The sequence below is a fragment of the Bacillus rossius genome, chromosome 10, assembly GCF_032445375.1.
Source record: "Bacillus rossius redtenbacheri isolate Brsri chromosome 10, Brsri_v3, whole genome shotgun sequence".
Lineage (NCBI taxonomy): Eukaryota > Metazoa > Arthropoda > Insecta > Phasmatodea > Bacillidae > Bacillus > Bacillus rossius.
Window position 1 is genome coordinate 25,502,536 of NC_086337.1, and position 21,243 is coordinate 25,523,778.

The 21,243-nt window shown below is 35.0% G+C and overlaps 1 protein-coding gene across 1 annotated transcript in view; it reads left to right on the top strand.

The window, feature by feature from the left end:
• The window catches only part of LOC134535855 (tubulin polyglutamylase TTLL5), a 153,297-nt gene extending 137,603 nt beyond the window's left edge, over positions 1-15,694 (top strand). The window contains exon 14 of the mRNA XM_063375189.1: positions 727-15,694. Coding sequence (XP_063231259.1) covers positions 727-973 — 247 coding nt within the window. The 3' untranslated portion in view covers positions 974-15,694. The remainder of the gene's footprint in view (positions 1-726) is intronic.
• Positions 15,695-21,243: the final 5,549 nt, after the last annotated feature.

Here is a 21,243-nt window from a genome sequence, read left to right on the forward strand (position 1 = left end):
CAGGCGTAAAGTTGACTGTTTGTTACTTTTCTTCATTGTTTCTGATGAGCTGCCGACGAGGCGGCCGCACGTAGCAACGATTAAGCGACAACTAACTTGCACCACGCAGTTACCTTACTTTTACAAAGCTAGAAACAAAGGGAGGCAACCCCGTGGGCCAACCGACCAATCGCAACACAGAATCCAGTACCTGACCATATAGGGAAAAATATTGAATATTTGTTTCTTTCTAAAATCTGGGAAGACACCATACACCACCTCAAGGCTCTCTCTGATTGGCTGGCAAGACCGCGCGGCCACCGAAAGTTACAGTCTGTTGCTGCGCAGTCATGCGTCCACGTGCTAGGGTTTTCCAACAACGCACTGACTTGCGTGAAAATTAATTTGCTGGAGACAGAGTATCATGCCTGTCTTCCTTTCTTTTGAAACCTTCTAGAGTGTTCTCAAATATTACAGTCTTACTACCCAGACTATGCTTTAGATTATAACAAAATATAATTCATACACATGTTAATTGTAAGTGATTAAGTAAATTACAATGAAAAAATAATAATAATAAAACATACTACATCCAGCTTTACATAAAACCTTAACCAAATTAATAATACTCACTATTTAAAATAGTGTGTGGTGGTGCTTGTGGCAGCGAGGCAGACACCAAGTGTGTGTGGTGGTGTGTGTGGCAGCGAGGCAGACACCAAGTGTGTGTGGTGGTGTGTGTGGCAGCGAGGCAGACCTGGAGGACGTACTGTCAGTGCAGACGCAGCAGTACAAGTGCGCGCACCTGTACCTGGGGCGGTGTGGACCGAGCGCGGGGGGCACTCAACCCCTGGGACTGCTCCGGACCGTCCCGGTGGGGCCGGGCGAGTGCCCCGCCCTGCGCAGGCCGCCCAGGCCCGCCACCTCCGCAGCCGACGTGCCTTCCGTCCCCGGCAAGAGGCAGACCAGCGTCAAGATCTCCCAAGCGCTGTGATCGCTCCTCCACACCTTACCTATTTATTTTTTTATATTTGCTCTAGTAAGAATAGTATTAGCTGGTAACGCGCGATATCGTGGGGCATTTTATATGTTTATTATGTGTTGCAAAGTCTCGTTTGTAATGAGCATTTGATACATTATATATATACTTAATTTTGGAACACAGTTGTATATTGTACATATGTAATTTTTTTTTTTAAATTGTGAGCGAAGGAGAAGCTTGGAATCATCGAAGTGCATTTGAATCTGTAGCCTTAAACTGTAGTAGAGGTCCTAATTTTGAAACAGTTCTCGAAAAAAAGAGTCTTGAAGGACTTGTCTGTTTGATGTTCTTACTTGAAAGGCCTTTTGTAGCAACCTGTGATTAGTTGTAAATTTTTGTTATGTTTTCAATTTTATGTAGCCAAGATATTCTTTTATTTACTGTTGTGTATTTATTTCTTTGAAATTTGAATGTGATAGTAATAATTTGGTGTAAAATGATATACTAAATATTTTTCACATTTTGATACTTGGGAAATGACAATGAGACAAGGGAAAGTATATAAACTGCCAATTTTAAATAAGGTCTCCTTGATTATTCATCTTTTATTTAATTTTTTTTTTCAACACTTTATCAGCTGAATTGTTGTTAAAAGTGCTGTGAGCTCTCATAAAGTGTGCAATCTTAAAATTAGCTCTGGACAGTACTTTAAATGGTCATGACAAATATTCAGTAGAAAGTGTAATAAATTAATCTTAAAAGGAGGATTGATAGACTCGAAGTGATAAATCTTTGTATGTTCAGTATATTTGAGTTTTGGTGAAAAGAATTTTTGTACTACTAATAACATGTTAATATAATATTATAACTTTTATGTTCAGATCAGCTTCGCAGCTTATAAATTTTCTTTGATATTTAGCTGGTAATTTGTATTAGTATGTCAGTTTTGAGTTTGGTTCCTGTGATGTGCTGTTGTTAAATGACTGTTTCAGCTATGATGTTACCGCCTCATCACTAACTAACTTCAAATTTAGAGATTCAATTTGAAGTTTAATGTCAGTTTAGTTGAATCCTGAGAGAAGTTTGAATTTAAGTTGTAGATGTAATTTTCTAGTGAAATGTGTGCTAATGTTAAATCAAGGTTTATGGAAAGACTTAACAAAACTTTGCTTAATTCAGCCAAAGTTTTTTTTAAATTTCATTTTGTATAAAATCATCATAGAGCAAAACTAAACTATGTTATAAAATATTTTATTTTTAGTTCTTTGTAATTCACATTGCAACACAAATCAGTAAATTAATAAAATGAGACTAAGAAAAATTAATTTAAAATCAGAAACTGTAGAAAAATAAATGAATTTTGCTAAAAATAACATTTTTGAAGGCCTTAAAATTCTTTGTTTCTAGTTATGTAAGAGCTTTATAGCAGAGGTAAATAAAAAAAAATTTGGTGATCAGGATAATGTAGCTAGGAAAACGTTATGAACAATCAATCATTCCCAATATATCTTATTTGTGTTGTATGTTTCAGGGTCTAATTACCTTCAAAGCCATAAAAAAATATTACTGATGGGAATTTGTTTCTTTTGAAAACCAAGGAATTGTGAAAATATGTTTTTGTTGTTTTTTCATATTACATTAAAAACTTTATTAGAATGAATTTTACAAGATTTTTTAATTGCCATAGACTTGACTAACCATTTTTTGTAAAAGAAAAAAATAATAATAAAAGGGGGTGGTTGGGAATGTATATTTGTCTTTTTATGTAATTTTAGGGTTGTTGGTGTTGTTTTTTTTCTGTGGCTGTAAGTAGTGTATGTGATGTGTGAACAGTTGTCCATCTATATATTTCTCAACCATCACTCTCATTTTATTTACTTATTTATGCAGCTACTCATTCACTTTGTCACGCTACAATTCCATGCTGCAACTAAGAGCTATATCATTATTACTATTTTCAACTTTTAGACAGTTGATAAATGCCTTCAACGGTACCAGTTTCTATTCTACAAAGGAGCTAAACTCAATACTTGACTCATAGTTGAGTTACAATGTTGTTGATTTTAATGTACCTGGTATTGTTGTTACTATCTCAATCAGTTATTATGTGATTAATATAATTTTATTCCAGTTCTTTGCATGCATTTCCAATGTATTTGATAACTAATGTTGCGAATTTTTCTTATTCCTCATTGTGATACTATTAGAGATGTAGTTTTGCAGTTTATTGTACCTAGTTCTACTTACATTAAACATATTGTAATTTTCTCTTAACATGTCTACCTGCCTTAGCAAGGGGTGCACTTGGTTTTCATTAAATAAATCTTAGAATTTTGCCAAAGCTTCTAAAGCATTTGCTATGAATTTGAACAAGGTATCTGTCTTTCTTCCATTTTTAAAATACAGTATCAGTACTTAACATATATGTATCTGTGATGTTTCTTCTATGAAAAAACCATTTTTTGTAATGTAGATTTAGGTTCTGTAGCACAAATTTGTAAAGAATTTGCATATGCTAAAATAGTTTGCAGGTTTAAAGATTCTATTCATAAAAATTAATTTTTTTAACACTAACTGGTGAAACTTGTATATTGATATGTACCATTTAAAAATTAAAGGTTAAATGATGTCTGTCAGTTCATGAACTATGTGATAAAGGCCATGTGTTTTGCATTCTTTTTGGCAGTTATAATCTAATATTTAGAAGGAAATACTCTAGTCAGGATTGGTTAGTCATTGTGGGTTGTGTTTTTTTGTGAATTAACTCTGTAACATTTGATGATGGTTATTGTAAAATTGTTCACTTGTACTATACTAAAATTTAGTGAGTTGAGTTTGATGGAAACCGATATTATTTTTGTGATAAATTATATGTCTTTGAAGTCATGTTTTTAGGTTTTTAGCAACAATGTGTTTATTCTGTATGTGAGTTCATGACGTATTTGTTCAGTTCAAATTTTCTAAATTACAGCGAAACCCCTTATTTACGTTACCGTTATTTACGTTTTCCCGTTATTTGCACTATATTCTTCAGATCCCGTTTGGTTCCCATTTAGTCCAATACAATACTTTCACGCTAATTATGTCTCAAAAATCGAATCCATCCCGCTATTTACGTCACGTAACAACCATAAACAACTTGGTGCAATTGCCAAAAATGATGAAACTACAAAAGAATTGTCCGAGAATAAACATGTGAAACGAGTCAAAGATTGCGTTCATATCGAAAACCACAACAAAATGTACTAAGGAAAAACGTAAAATCACGAATGTATAAACGTAACGGGATTGTCGGGAATATTACGTGGGTGCTGATACTGTATTTAGAGAGAGAGAGAGAGAGAATGTTGTCACCAGTTCCCCCCCCCCCCCCCCCCCCCCCCTTTTGTTCACTTTCTTCGCTTCCTCCATTCCTCGTCCCAGCAGCGACCGGTGAGTCATCTATTTCTCCGCGCCAGCTTAGCAACGTAGCGTGGCACGTCTCCCTCCCTCCCTCCCTCCCTCCCTCCCACCCACTCACCCACCCTTCCACGTCCAGTTGTGACGATATAGCGCTTCATTATCTTCCGTCTACACAGCAGAGTTTAATTATTTTCCTGACGCATCACCACACATCAATTTAAATAATCAGGTACCACAAAATGTTAATAAAATTTATTTATGGGAAAAAAAAATTTCAATTTTCTTTTCTTTGGAATTTGTTGCAAAAATCGTGGTGCGCACTATACACGAGGGCGCGCTATAAACGAGTAAATACGGTATATCTGGGGATCGTAAATAATTAATTATTGGTATCAAGACATCAAGATGAACGTAAACTTGAACACGTCACGGCAGCGAGAAAACTGGTGCGTATACCAATAAACTGGTATTAGAACTGGACAAAACTGGTACACGGGAGGTGGAGCTTATATTTTTTTCCGCTAAGCTCGTATCTATTGGCTGGCTGCTGATGGAAGGTCACGAGTCTGGGCAGAGTGTTGAGTGAGTTATACTGCGCATGCGCAGCTCAGAGAACAGAGAGCCAGCCGGCAACTACGCTGCACCGAAACAACAGCTGATTGAGTACAATGACCTTTCTCCGCGCACGGCGCGCTATTGACGGTAAATTTCCATCAATTTGCGGCCCTTTTTTGTAATTTTTTTTACTGTGGTGCAATGCGTATGTGTAATGTAGCCCGTGTATTTGTGTGTATGTGTATTTGTTCTGAATGCTGCAGGATGGGACTGTATTTTAATTAACTTTAACGTATTTCTTACTTTTCCCTTTATTTACACTTTCCCACTTTTTACACTTTTTTACTTTGTCCCCATGAAAAGTGCAAATAAGGGGTTTTGCTGTAATTGTGTGGTCATATATTTTTTAACATCAGTATTATTACCAATAGGGGCTTTGGCTAACAAGTGCAGGGGTTTACTGCCTCATAATCAAAACAAATAACCCTCCACAGCATATAAAAAAACTTTCAAAAAATATTTATTTTAAAACATTTTATATTTTTATTGCATAAGTTACAAATTTATTTTTACTGTGGATGCCCCAATTGTGATTTACAGATATTTATTTTCAATATGTCTAAAAATTACATCGTAAAAATAATATTGTGGAAACAAGGACTCGCTATATATATCCCATGCCATAGATAAAAAAATGTAAAAAGAATCTAACTAGGTATATTATTATGGATCATCTTTCTTATACCAAAATTTTAGTAGGGATGGTCGGGTACCCGAAATTTCGGGCAGTGTTTCGGGTATCAAGTATACCCGAAATTCCGGGCGGGTATTTCAGTGCCCGAAAATATCGGGCACCTTGGAAAACGGCAATACCGCACGGCGCAAGTAAACAAAGCTTCTTTTTTTTGGAACGCGCGGCAGCTGCAGGAACATGCCACGCCGCCGCCGTCCCGGCACCAGCCGGTGAAGTGAGTGTGCATGAGAGATAAGATAAAGAAGGTGCCCGGTCAGCAAGTGTGTTTGTGGGAGGGGGAGACAGATATAAGAGAGCGAGCCCTGCAGCAAGCGGAAGTGGTCAAGGTCAACATTTACCGTTACTCTCGCTGGCTGACTAACGATGCAGCTGGTCGCCCGCCTCTCTTTCACACACACACGCACGCACGCACGCGCGCGCACGGCGGATGCTCACTGCTCAATAGTCACAAAGTAGTGTTCAAGGCCGGTGGATCTGCTTGCTGTGTGCGAGAAGGATTATAAGCTGACTTTAATTACACACATTGTAGTTGCGTGGCATTTACAGAAAGTGGTTGTGAATTGTTTCTATTTAATTCATGTCATTATTTTACCAAAATGGATACCAGTGGAAGTGTAGGTCAAACAATCAACAGTGACAATGAACCTTCAAGCAGCTACCCAAACACAATTTAGTTAATAAGCACTTTATTTCCAAGATTAATATGCACTCTATTTTTTAGTTTAATGTTTAACTTTCATATCAGTGCGGTATAGTAAATAAATAAAAACAGTTCAGGTTTGTCAATGCAAACTTAAGTACGACTATTTTATGTTCATTAACTGATTTTGATGCCCGACCGAGATTGCCCGAGCCCGAAAATTTTGGACAATTACCCGCCCGAGCCCGCCCGAAGTCAAATTTCTCTGCCCGACCATGCCTAAATTTTAGTAAAGTTTTTAAAAAAAGGGCTGGGCCAAACAGGGAATTTGCCAATCATACCAATACTAATTGTGTGTTGCTGATGTGGCCGATAACAGATACCTTTCATACCGATCATCCTTTCGAAAAACATGTAACACACCATGAAGCATGTTAGCTTTTGGGTTTTATACTTTCTTTGTAAATAACTTAAGCCATGCAAACCAATGTTTGAATGTATTAAGTTGTTAATAGTGGTTAAAAAAATAAAACTAACACAAAATAAAATTCGAAAAAAAATTTAAACTTTCAAATTAACTTTTTATTTTACAATATACACAGTTTGTCGATATGGAGGCACAAACTAACACAAAGGTGAATATTTCACTTGAATCCAAGATGTTTAAAGAAACAACATTTTCACACAAGTTTACTTAAAAAAGAATATTGGCACCAAATTTTAATTTTAACTGATTTTATAAACAGCATAATTATTTGAAATATCAGCATCTTATATTATATATACAAATGTGTGGTTGAATATGTGCTTGTAAATAACTAGCTTGTGTTTGTTTTTAAGAATATCTCAGCAGTGCATGTGAAGTACATTAAACTGTGCTGTGTGCTACGCCTGCCGGCTGGCTGGAGGAGGGGAAAATCTAAAAATAAACCAGCCAGAGTTAGTGTGTGTGTGCATCTGTGAGCGCTTGTGGCCCTGAAGAGGTGTCGATTGTTCCCCTCCCACTCCCATCACTGTAATGTCCGTTGACTGGCATCTCACTATCTTCATGTGTGTGTCTCAGGTTTTTATGGTGCAACATTGCCCAGAAGCAAGTAACAATAAATAGTAACTTGCCACCTTCCCTCTCTCCGTGAAAAGGGGGGGGGGGGGGGGGGGTGGGGGGGGAATTATGCAATATATGGGAAGGGGGAAAATGAGGGGCCATAAAGTTTGGAGGAGGGAGAGAGATGGCCACAGGACTGCCGGCTCACCTCTTCGTGGAGTAATAAAGTAGGGTAGAAAGCATACAAAGAAGGACAGAGGATCAACACCAGAGCCAAGCTGAGATGCAGAACATGAAGGCTTAACTTGTATCTCTGGAACTCTACATGAAGACAGATATATGTTGTGACCCATATCATATTTGAATGCTTTTAATGTCCAAAACTTTTGATGCGATCCATACGCTGGAACAATTCTCCTGCGGGATAATATGGTAGTTGATCGACTTGAAATAGGGGCAAGCATGATTCCAACAGCGACAGTCAATAATATGACAATATCAGCTCTTTAATCAATTGGAAATTGGTATCGGCCCAGCTAAAATAAACCTAAAATTATCATGTCTGAAGAATAATAATTCATGTAATAATGTTTTGAACACTTTAAACACACTCATTCACCATATATGTATGAATTTATTTCTAAGCCAGTTAAAATTCTTACAAATAATTATTATGTACTACACTATATTTTTGCAGCAGCAAGCAACAACAGAAACTGAAAACTTCATAGCACATCTATGGAATGTTTTGTTTTGTAGTTTAATACGTGATGTACAACATTGCATTGCCTGCATTGTGCCAAGTTGTTTGCGCTGGTGCTAAGAAAGTAAAAGCTATTGCAGTGGATGAAAAGGGGGAAATGGCAGAAGGGGCTGTAAAGGTATCTACATGGCATACTCGGAGAATTGATAGTATAGGATTTCCCTTATTCACTGCCTTCCTGAACCTACTGTGCAGCAGTGGGAAACAAGTTTACGTGAGCTTATTTTCTTGGATTCTATGCAAGGCTGTAATCGACTTCTATCACTTCATGGAGATTGGAAGGACAGGTGATGTCATCGAAGGGACAAAATGTGGTTTCCACCAGAATTGTAGAAATATTAAAGCGATAATGTGACTATTGCTCGACCTTTTGGCTTAGTGGTTATAGCTGCTGGGTAATTATCAGTAGGCTCATCACAGAAAACTTTCATTACTGCAACGTAGAGTTTTATTTAATTTTCACCTTTATGACCAATAGTTTTCATACTTGAGACTTTGTGTAGTTTCCGAAAAAGTTATTTGCATAATAAGAATTTTATGATTATTTTTTTGTAATTCCTTAACTGCAATTACATCATCAAATGAAATCAGGGTGATATATCAGGGTATTATTTACTTAATATCTCATGATTTAGGCATGTATATGGTATAACAGTTGTCAAAATAAAAACATGTTTTAGTGCAATACTTAATCTGTTTTTACTTTATGACTTTTAATGATTCATGTGCCATTAGTTGATAGACTTTAATCATTGGTGTGAATGTATTTATATTACTTCATATTTATTATATTTTTTGTTTTGGTTTCAGAGGTTTATATATGTTCATAGCTGATTACTAACCCTACTTTAACTTATTTGTTATTTTTGTAAATTATGTATATGTAAGTATTGAGAATGCTTTGAGAATGTTGTACATGCTTATTAACATAAAGAGATTTTTTTCTCAGTAGTTTCTGAGTAATGTTTTAAAACTACAATGATATTAGTGTTTTTTTTTTGCATTGAATTTATACATTAAGGGAAAAATTAATTCCTATTTTCAAATGTTATATTATTTTTTCATAAATTGCTGTAGTAGTGTATTTGCAGTTATTTTAACACTTTTGAAAGCTCCATGAAGTATCTAATTTAGGAACTATGTAATGTATCAGTTCTTCTGCAATGAGCTAGCAAGCTACAGAGTGAACTGATGTTTCTAGCATGGTTCTTATTTTCTGCCATCATAAGCATATATCATTTGCACAAGTGCTTTATTTTAAAGTAAGCAAGCATGGGTTGAGTTATTGCTTACAATAATTTAGCTTGTTTCACAGCAGACATGCTAAAATCATAACCTGATAAATAAAAAATCTCTTTTAAGGTATGCTGTATGGTAGGATATGCAAACAGTTGTATGATTGATTAAAAAATTTACGTACATATTTTTAAAGCTTTCAAAATAAGCTAATACTACATACACACAGTCACTACAGTGTAAGGACCAGTAAAATGTAAATTGATTGCTACTCAATTGCATAAACTACAAACAAGTGAAACTACTGTTTTACAGTCATGAAGTAAATTAGATACTGGAGTGAACCAAGAAATGTTCAATGCTTACATTTTAATTTTAACAGTTCATTTAGTAACTGACAATACAGAAAATTTAGCTACAAAAAATATGAATCCAAGTTTAGTTTTAATTTCTGCCAACAAAAAAAAAAAATTCTGGCCTCTTTTGCTCTATGTGCTAGTCCCAAAACTGGTGTGTAGTCTCAGCTGCAGTACCTACTTCAAATGGTGACCCTTACTTTAGCCCAAATTTTCAGTCCTAAAATTTTAGGTTTATTTTAATCATAAATGATAAAATTTTAAATAATTTTTTTGCTGTCCAGAAAATAGAAAAGTATTTAAAAACAAAACCACCATAAGAAAGTGTAATGGCTCTTAAATACTATTTGTAATCAGACACCTTTAATAAATCTTGAACAGTTTGCAAATGGTGCATCAACACCTGGAGCTCTACACATCATTGGGCCAGGCGGCCACGTTAATGAAAGATTTATACTATGTATGTCACTTTTAATCTGTAGGTGGTTTCTCCTTTCCCGCACCTTTGTGTTTGTAATTGATAACATTCCTACAGTTATCGGAGCACAAGGACTCGTGTAGTTATCTGGTACCTAAAGGAACGTAAGAAAATTATATTTTTATTAGTTGGAATTTTGAAGAGTTTCATACCACTACATTCATGTGGTTTTTGTTTATGTGTATATCTTGGTTTTAGTCAGACCAGTTAGGATGTATGAGTGCATAATACACAAAACAACATTTAGAATATTTTACCACTACTGTCACTTCATCACAGATACTCGAGTTCTTTTGCAGGTTGTTATATCACTTACTTCCTTTTCTATGTGAACACTCTTTACTGGCTTAAGTAGTTGTAAAGTTGAGTTGAATATCTGCCCTTTTGGGGTAGTGATGAGCTCAAATACATGCATAAACGCAGTTAGAAAATGTGATGCTGCATTGAGAACCAATTTGAAGGTATTGATAGTGATAGTTGACTTTTGTTATTAGGAAGGGTCGAAAAGCAGTATTGGAGAGAGGGAGAAAAGTGAGCGCAAGAATGCCATCACCGCACTCCCTCCCATGCTCCTACAGCAATAAAGTAGCACAGAAAGTAGACAAAAAGAGGACAGAGGGTTAACACCAGTGCTGTATTTCTTATGCGCCAGTAATCTGAGACACGGAGCAAAGACTTCACTTGTATTCTATTGTAGGCAATGTATGGTGCGATTCGTCTTCGAGGGTGGCCCAATTAATTTAATTTTTTTTTAACCTAACTAAAACTAAGTGTATTTGCTTGGGAGGGGTCTGGGTTAGGGAAGACTAGGTGCGCCTCAGACGAAGCCTTTACGCCTAATTATGCTGTTTTCAGCCGTGCAGGAAGGGTAGCATGCAACATGTGCTTTGTTTGGGGATTGGCCAGCCATGGCAGCGATTGATGCCATGACTAACTCCCCTATTTTAAACTCTTAGACTATAACTAGTAAAGTTGGGCCTAGGTGAAACCTGCATGGACACAGGGAAAACCCTGTGCTCATTCATGCGTGGTTACATAGTGCGAGGCATTATGCAGGCAGGTTCAGTACTGTGATCAGTAAGAAAGGTTGGTCAAAGGCAGAAAGTTTCTAACGTGCTGGGATCGGGAGCTTGGGCCTTTCAGCCTGCATTGTAGCTTGTTCGCATCTGGATGTGCACCATTGACGCGTGCGCCCCTGGTGGATCGCCCTTCAAGCTGCCAGTCAGGGCGTGTGCTTGTAGATAGGAAAGAAGAATGTGTGGAGCGTATATAAAATAATTGTGTTAGTAATTTAATTGCGTTAAATAATCACGAGCTGACGCATCAGATCTCGCTCCATAAGGCATAGAGTGGGAGGTCGCCTGTCGCCAGTAAAAGGTTGTCGGCAGTTAGCGAAATTATTTTATCTGTCATTACGAAACCCTAGCCCCAGCTTCTCTCTTACTGCGAAAAAGTTGAATTTTTATTACCCAAATTACAGGTACGACCCATACGAAGGGGCAACTCTTCTGCGGGTAAATACGGTATGTTTGGTAGAGCACTTGTGCAGTTTCAAATCATCATGAACAGTACTGTTTATACTGCTTCTGCTGTTATTGATTTTTTATGATGCCAATTCATTCATTCCACTGTTAGTGACATAATTCAATGTTCAGATGGAAATACTATACAGTACTATACTTTAGTTGCTGCTAATTTTATGTTTATTAAAATTATTTTTATTGTTTGATAATTGGCTAAATATGTACATGGTATTAGGATAAGTTTACCTTCAAAGGTGTTAAAATTGCTGCAATTTTAGACCTTTGTAATTTTGTCCATTCAATTTTTATTGTGAATTTTTTATGTGTAATATCTTAGCTCTCAGTATACGGCATATGGTAGGAGTAATTTCGTGAATGGAACAGAAGTCGCATGAAGCGGGAATGTGTAACCACGGTGCTGCCATCTGTGGCGGGTGGCGCACACCAAAGTTCACAAAGGCAAAGGAAAACTTTAGAGTATTAAGTATTTAATGAAAATTAATAATATGGGCAGCATTTTAATAAAATTCCTTGTCGAAAATTCGGGTCTTTTTCGCTTTTATCAGAGCCGTTTCATTATATAAATAGTTAGACATTTCTGTCTGGTAATCAAATGATTCATATTCGAAGTAGCTGTTCCGGCAGCAAATTCTAGCGGCATGTATTGAAACTGCCTGTGATTCGCGTCCATAAAATGGAACGGAAATAATATTTTATAAATTGTTTTTTTATAATTGAGTATCAAAAATTTTACACTTCTATTAGGAGGTTTGAAGTACTAAAGGCTTAGTTGTACTACCATAATTGTTGTGTCTGAAAAGTTTTAACTAAGAGAAAATAGTTATTTTCTTAGTCTAATAATGTTCATATGCCCAAATGAAAAATATTAACTATGGTGTTGAAAGATTCAACTCTTTAAATGTTTGTTTCTCAAACTAAGTTTCCAGAATCAAAACACGTTTAAATTTTATTTATGTTATTACCTACATGTTAAAAGTATTCTATCTTACTGTCTTGGGTAATTGTAACAGGATAGGTATGAATAAAAAAATTGACCTAGTAAGTTAACTTCATAGGTTATCAATGTTTAATTTTTTTTAATTTACTTTAATTCCTCTAATATTTTTCTTCAAATATTTTTCCTCAAAATTGAATCCTTCGAATAACAAGGATTTTATTTGCCCATCCCTAATAATAATGCTAATGAGTAACAACATGTGCGAAGTAAAAAACTGACTTTCTCTAATATCATTCCCAATTATTATCCGCACACTGTCATTGTAGTACCTCCAGACCGTGCTGAGTGCTTCAGTTCAGGAACGGTGTTCTGAAATTATTTCTGGTTACGTTTTTGGCTATTGGCGTGTGGGTTACTGTTTTGTATGTGTCTGCTTCGTATGGCCTCGTTAGAAACATGTATTTTATGTGGTAGCTGCTTTCATAACACTTTTATTTCCTAACGTGTATAATCTACAGTGGTTGTGAATTTTTTTTTATAAAGTAAACATGTGATACTGTTGTGCATGGATTTTGATAATGATGCTAGTTTTATTTATGTTCTTTTGTCGTGTGTGTTATGGTTCAATGTTAAACTAAAACAAAACAAATTACTTTTTGCATAGATTTTGGTATACTGCCAGGAACAGTCATGATTAGTAGACTGCATGAACTTTCAAGTATGTATGTGTATAGTCAACCTATTATTTAGTGCAACTTATTCATAAATTTTTTTCAATAGTTATCAGCTGTGTAATTTTTTTGTGCTTTGCAAAGATGCAATGAGATTTAAATTTCTAACTAACTTCCTGAATGCCTTACTTCGTGTGTAATATTTAGTATATTTTCGGTGTATGGTAGTATTTTGAACATAATGATACAGTGGGCAAACATTCATGTGGTTTTTGTATTCAGATTACATTTTATTTCACAGTTTTGTAGTTCCAATTGCAATGATTTTTTTTGAAAAAAGCTAGTGAGATACTTATGCTCTTAAAGTAGACCCCTGTTACAATACTTTTTAAAGGGGCAAAAAAGAAAATTGTGTGCTGTAAAGTGTGATATAATGTAAAATAATTTTTACAACCTCTGTTTTATTGTATTAAAAAAAAGCAGTTTTGTATCTATGCAGACAAGGCAACAAGATTTTTGAATGGACAGTATGAAACAGCTGATGTTAGTCTTGGATGGGCAGGTTGCCAATGTTCTAATCATCTAAGCTTTTATTGAATGGTAATAAAGCCTTTACCACTTGCTTGAGTAGGAATGTTCATCATTGAGCGAAGTGGTGACAATATGCCTTGGTCCATTCTTTCCCCAATATGTATTCCTATTTTTAGTAGTTGCGTTTTTCATCAACTCTTAAGACCTTGCTGTTAATTAGGTAATGTTAAACCCCAATAAAAAAAAATAAAGTTCTTTATTATGGAATGCAGTATTCTCGGCTACTTCACATCAAAAAATAATGAAAAAAATATTGTATGTGAAGAATACGACTAGGTAGCGGGCAGTGTGTGATTTGAGGTAATCCAGAAACTGAATACGACTATTTTTTGTAGATGTCTAAATTCACGTCAACTGACACGTAGCGTGTCGAAGCTCCCGCGTTCGTTCTCGTCACACTTTGCATTTGTCGATGTTGAACTTTACATTGGTAGCACTCCACCTTTTCTATGTCAAAAAAAACTGTTGAACTAAATTATATAACTCCGGTGTACCGTAATATTAGGCCTGTGGGAATTTTCTAAATTTTAGATATCAGAATGAATAGTATATTTTTTTATTCAATTTGAATTGAAATACTTCCCCTTCAAAATAATGAAAATTTTATGATCTTCAAAGTGTAGTGAATTTGGTGTATCACCTCGTCTTTTGATTCTTGTAAATACGGAACTGAATTTTATTGATATTTTCTAAATAGTGCATACCTAATTGATAATTGTACATTTTAATATTTGGTTTCATAACACTACATCCAGGCTGTAATGCTTTTATTTTGTTTATTTAGGGGGTATGCGAGGTTCTACAAAATAAAATGCTCACCATGAGAGCATTATACAACCATGTTTTGATTTGTTTGGTAGAATAGTTCAAAAAGAGTCTACAAGTTGTTAATTGTAAGTCATTTTCACAGTAATTTGTTATGAAATTAAAATATTAGCACGCATTGCTAACTAACGATACGATACGCTTGCATTGGGCTTTTATCCGGTGGCAAGAAGTATCTCTACTCATGCTTAAAAATTCTTCCAGGCATTTACGTGAGATCTTCCCAGCTTGCACAACAAATAAATAATACAATTTAGGAAAGAGTTACATATAATGGTTTCTATAATTTTATTGTATACTGACTTTATTTATTATGTCAAAAAATCAAAATATGTGTGAAGAACCAAATGGATCCACTTTTTACAGATACTGTTATAGTGCTGTATGAAAAGAGAAATTTATCACTAAGTATTGTTATTATACTAATTATATTATTGCTTTTGTAATTTTTTTCCCAGTAAAGAACTATGAAATGGTACAAAATTGTTTCCGTGATGAAGAGAACATGAAAAGATTGTACAAGTTTAAAATTGCATATTCTAAATAACACTGACTGGTGATACTTTTAAGTGAAAACGAACTGTAGAAAAGTTGCATTTTTGTCAATGTTTATCTAAATAATTATTTTCTAAGGATGGTATGCATCTCATTGTTTTTTACATTTGCGTTTCACATGTAAAAAAATTTAATTTGTTACCAGTGTTATATTATATATCCTTCATTTGCATTTGAGATGAAAATTATAATTTTTATATTTAGTGAGAAAAAATTGAATTTTATTATATGAAAATAGTTATGTATTTAATCTTTATGAATAATACAATCAAATTTTATTTATGTTCAGTCAAAATATATGTGATTTAATCCATTGTTTTTATTTTTGAATTTATATATATTTTTTTGTTTTTAATGTGGCAATAAATGCACTCTGCAAAATGTGTGATTATTTTATTTCAATGATTTTAACTTCAAACAAATAGCATTTTGAAGAAGGCTATTGATACCCATCTTGTGACTTTCTGATAAAATGATGTCAGCTGTAAAGTAAACTGTACATGATTCGAATCATAATGACATAGCATTATCAATGCATTGACAGGAAGGAAGTTTTAGTTTCCGTAAGTTCAGTGAATTTTGACAGACATTGAGACCACTGTATCAACTTATAACCATTTTAGTACTAGCATATCAAAAGTTTTGTACTATATGATGATATATTAAAATAGTAGTATCTAAAATAATAAGTCAATAAATTAATACTTTTATTATGTTACTTACTGCATTTTTTTTTTTTTTTAATTACGACAGGCTTGTATGTACAAACTTCAGAACTGGCTGGAATATGATTCATTACTTTATAAAAAAACTACAGAAATAATGTTTAGTTAGTATAATGAAGGTCTTAAATCCTGTACATACAGGTCACGGCCAAAAAAACAAAAGTTTGTTGTGAGATGCAGTATGCTCAAGAAATACGTATTCTATAAATATGGTATGTAAATGAACACAACTAGGTCAACTTCAGCAGGCTGTGTATGTTTTGAGGTAATGCAGGAATTGAAGAGGACTATTTTTTGTAGATGTCTAGATCCAGGATGTCAGCTGACATTCAGCCAGTTGAAGCCCACCCGTTCGTACTCTTTTCACACACTGCATTTTTCGATGTTGAACTTAACCTTGTTAGCACTCCACCCTTTCTATGTAAAAAAAAAAACTTAAACTAAATTACTTTAATTGTCATTGTACCATAATGTTAGGCCTGTGCGAACAGGCTTTGCCTTACTATCGAAAGTCTTTGTTGATTTAAACTAGAGTACCAAATTTGAAAATGTGAAATGAGAGCCGGCAGGGAACAAGAAACATTATTGAAATGAACACCTACAGTAACCATACACTCTGAGTGAACTGAAACGCGTCTGGAGCCGAGGTGAGCAGCCAGAATCCACCCCAGAAAAATCAACTCGAGGGGGCTCAATTGGCACCGGATCACAGAATGTGCCGAATCATAGAATGCCAGATTGAATACCTTTCATTGCATTTCCATTTGTTTTATGATATCCAATATTCGTTGAAAATCTGAATAAGCACATTTTCTTGTATTTATTTCATCGGTTGTGTAATGTAAAATTGCCATGCATCTGCTGTGCAGATTGACACGCAATGCTTCCGCAGAGAGGCTGCTTCTTGCATTACAGCCTAGAAGTGCAGTGAGGGGAGTGATTCTTTGCCACGGGTGGCTCCAGAAAGACTTTTGCTTCGGTCGGGACTTTCGTACAAAGAAAGGATGCAGAACTAAGTCAGGGATTAGCCCATGGTGTAAAGAAAGGGAGGTGAAACCGTCCAGCCGCCCAAACTCGTCCTCCACTGCGCACTACGTCACCTTGGTCGCACCGCCTGGTCTACACGCAGCGCGCTTACGGGAATACCACGCAGAGACAGTTCATTTACAATCGTTTGAATAGTAGGAGTTACCACGAAGCGTAAAAATACTTTGCTATGTACATTGTATAGCATGCATTTAGAACGTACAGTTTAAATTAATATATTAGTATCGAAACACGGGGTTTATATTAATAATAAAATTAATGAAGCAATATTTTTTCCGCTGTTTCATCACTTCAAATTGTTGACTGGATCTTGTATTTATTTAGATACCGCAATGGCTATAAATGTCAGCAAAGTCAAAAAAAAAATTATTTTACATAAAATGACACAGAATTGTAATGGGAATTCGAATGAATACACTTCAAAAATATTTATTATGAATATTAATAAAACAGAGATAATAAACATTCAGGATGCCGGCAACAAAGAATAATACACACACATTATAAAAAAATCTGACACAAAATAAAAGTTTTTTTAAATACTTATTTGTAATTTACATAACCATAAGGGCTTTTGATTTATTTACTAATTTTAATTTTATTTATTTACAAAAAATAAACAAAAGGATAAATAATGACCAAAAATATATTTAAAAAATATATTTAAAACATATTATTAAACCAAATAGCTCTACAATATTCAGTAAAAAACAGCTTGCAGGCATTACGCTGAGAATGTACTGAGCGATGGTCCCTGAAAACTTTATTTTTATGTATTTAAAACGGCAGTTTTTTAAACGCGTTAAATGCTATTTAAGGCATAAAACACAAACTCTTAAACAAAATTGTACCATTATCTAAACGCTTGAATGGAAAAAATTGGCAAAATCAAAAGTTGATAATGAATTCATTTACGTTAATTTTCATTATTGTGTGTAAACTAACAAAATAACACAACACAAGCAGATTGTAATGCCGAAATCTTAAAATACCTTTAGGTAACTAACATATTATTAAAATCAGTATGATCACATGTAACTAGAGAAGTAGACTAATTCACTTTCACGCACCGCATTTTAAGCGGTATTTTGCATTAACATTATTATGTTAAATACATATGAATAGTAATGAAATAGTAATGAAATAAAAATTAATTTCTTCCAAAGCCTATACGAATTCATTTAAAACAAACATGTTAGACATCGAATTTCAAAAGTGGTTGTATGTAAGCCTGTTTTGTTTCTGTATATTTTATAATTAATATCTCACAGTTTTGCGTGTATATTTAAATATATTTAAACTTAATTATATAATATGTCCTCCTCACTCCATTAAAAAGAACATTTTGAACAATAGAAAAGATGTGCATGTTTCTTTTTGATGTATAGGGGGTTCACATTCCTCCTTTTATTCAATTTGTTTACATGCATTGATGAAATATTTTTTCCCCTTTATTAATGCTATACAACCTAGTGTTTATGTTATTTCTATAACAAACAAAAAAAAATTAAATTGAAATAAATTCTGTAGTTCTCGCTGATGCCCGAACACGCAAACATTTTAGAAACCATTGATTTGATTTTTATTAATGTATATATGTTTAAATATCATTTAATAAATTAATTCAATAAATAACCTTTTTACCGTGAAAGACTGTATTATTATAGATAATAACTCGGTAATTAGCACGAAATATAAACTTGACCTAATATTAACCTACAGTTAATCATACAAAAAAATTAAAAATAAATACTTGTATTGTAAAACAAGTGAAATTTCTACTTAAAATAACATTTGTTTAAACTTAAATCTGCTAACACACAAATTGTCCTTCCTTTTGCATACGTTCACCCACTTATTGCAAAGATGTTCATTTTTTTGGAAAAGAAAAATATTTAATGCCAGAATCTCGAGTCTTTTTGAAATGATTGTGAAATCCGAACTCTGCACAGCTACATAAAAGCACTCAGGATTATGTAAGCACCATCAATAACAAAAATTTGCACGGGACGCAGATGAAATGGATGGATAGCGCCTGGAAAAAGAGCACTGGCTACAACCAAGGTGACGTAGCGAGGGAGTGCGTGGAGGGGGAAAACCTTTGCACGGTTTCACCTCCCCTTCCTTACACCATGGATTAGCTTTGGAATATTTAGAAATTTGTCTTAAATACAGGACTTTAATACAATTTATGTTGAAAAAAAAGTTTTAACCATTAATTTAAAGACACACAAATGTACCCTCAAAAAAAAATTATATATATATATATATATATATATATATATATATATATATATATATATATATATATATATATATATATATATATATATATATATATAAAAAAAAATTGTGACTTGAGGGCTACAGCCAATAACCCCCTCCCCTCCTCTCCAAGAACCACGCTTGTCCCTGCAGCACAGATACCTCCTCGTATGCCACTGGGTGCAGGAGGAAAATAAATGAATTATGTATTTAATGTCCTGTCAACATCGAGGTTGTTGGGTACAATGAGGGTGATGACTGATGAGATGAGAATGGAGCATTGACGAAATGAATGGGCCGGAGGAAACAAGCTACCCGAGAAAATCCACGGGCTCATAGCAATGTCTGCCATGATTCCCACTTGGGAAAAATCGGGGTTCGACCCCACCTGGAATTGAATCTGAATCACCTTGGAATAAGGAGCAGAGAGATCTGACCAATTAGCAACTGTGGCTCTCGGTGTGTGTGTAGGAGGGGCGGAGTGTGGTCAGGAAATTTGGTTGTTTGAAATTGTGTAAAGAAATTATTTTAAATTTTAAATTTAGAAACATTTAAAAATTTTTGTAATAAACTTTCGTTAAATATGTATGAATATCATGCATGTAAATGTAGCTGAGCAGAAAAGACTGCTCTTTGCCAGATTAAAAGTCTACAAACTACACTTCAGTGTGTATGTTATTCGAGAAACAAGTGTAGCTGCAATTGCAATGTAAAGAATGTGAGAATTTTTTACTTGTGTCTTTTGTCCTGAGATGAATAAGCCTGGAAAGAAAAGCTACGGTATGTTTGATAATTTTGTTAAACATGTACCTATCAAAGGCAGCTTATGGTACAATTATATTTCTCAAATATGCCATGCACTACAATAGAATGACTGCTTTCCAAAATATTTTGCTTGCATTTATGTTAGCTTTATGGCGTTTTGTTTATGAGATTTACGATTTGATGCTGCAAAGATTTTGGATTTTTTGGTCACCAGAGGTCACTGAAACATTTATTCTATGTATATCTTTGAGGTATGTTTAGTAAGTAGGTACTGGTTAAATTGTATGGTGAATAGCGTCGATGTTCTGGTCGCTGCCTGACTGCATGAGGTTGATGTACCACCTTACCCCTTAAAGCTCGGGGTCGCAGCTCTGTTCGTGATACCACTTCCGCTCCGTGCACGCGGGAGTAGAGTCCCCGCGTCCGGGTTTCCAGACCCACTCGGACCACCGCCGAGACCATACATGGATGGGAGGTGATCCGCCATATATTGTCTCGTTTCTTTCCATTCCGTATGGATTTCAGTAGTGTTAGTGCATTGTGCAGTTTAGCCACAGAACTGGCAACAAGGACCTAGCAAAGTGCCTAGAAATAGAGCGACGAAGCAGTCTGGTAGAGGCGTGTCCACGGGTCGGAACATGTGGACAACTACTTTACGATAACCTTCACAACACCCTTCTCCCGCATGAGTGACATTTCTTAAGCTACATGGGTGACCTGCTTCCCTGCAGGAGGCTGCTCTTCCCGAGAGAGTTGGCGCTGGGCAACGACACCAAGCAGTAGCGCTACCGCGAGACGTCTGCCACATCTCCCCACTCCCTGCGGCGCCCAAATGTGTGGCAAACTTTTACATCAAGTCCACAGGAGAGCGCGTGAAGTGCGGGAAAAGCGATAACATTGGTTGAATGGGAAGCCAAGAGTATTGGACCATACCCGAACACACCCGAAAAATTCACTTCGGCCAACGTCGGGATGTTGTTTTTCTATTGACACAAAATATAAACACGGCCATCATCCACTATCTGGGCAGATATTAAATACTAAGAAAAATACTCATAATAAAAAAATTTCAGGTAAGTACATGTGCTATATTTTGTCAGATGTTTAATGATTGTAATTAAGATTATA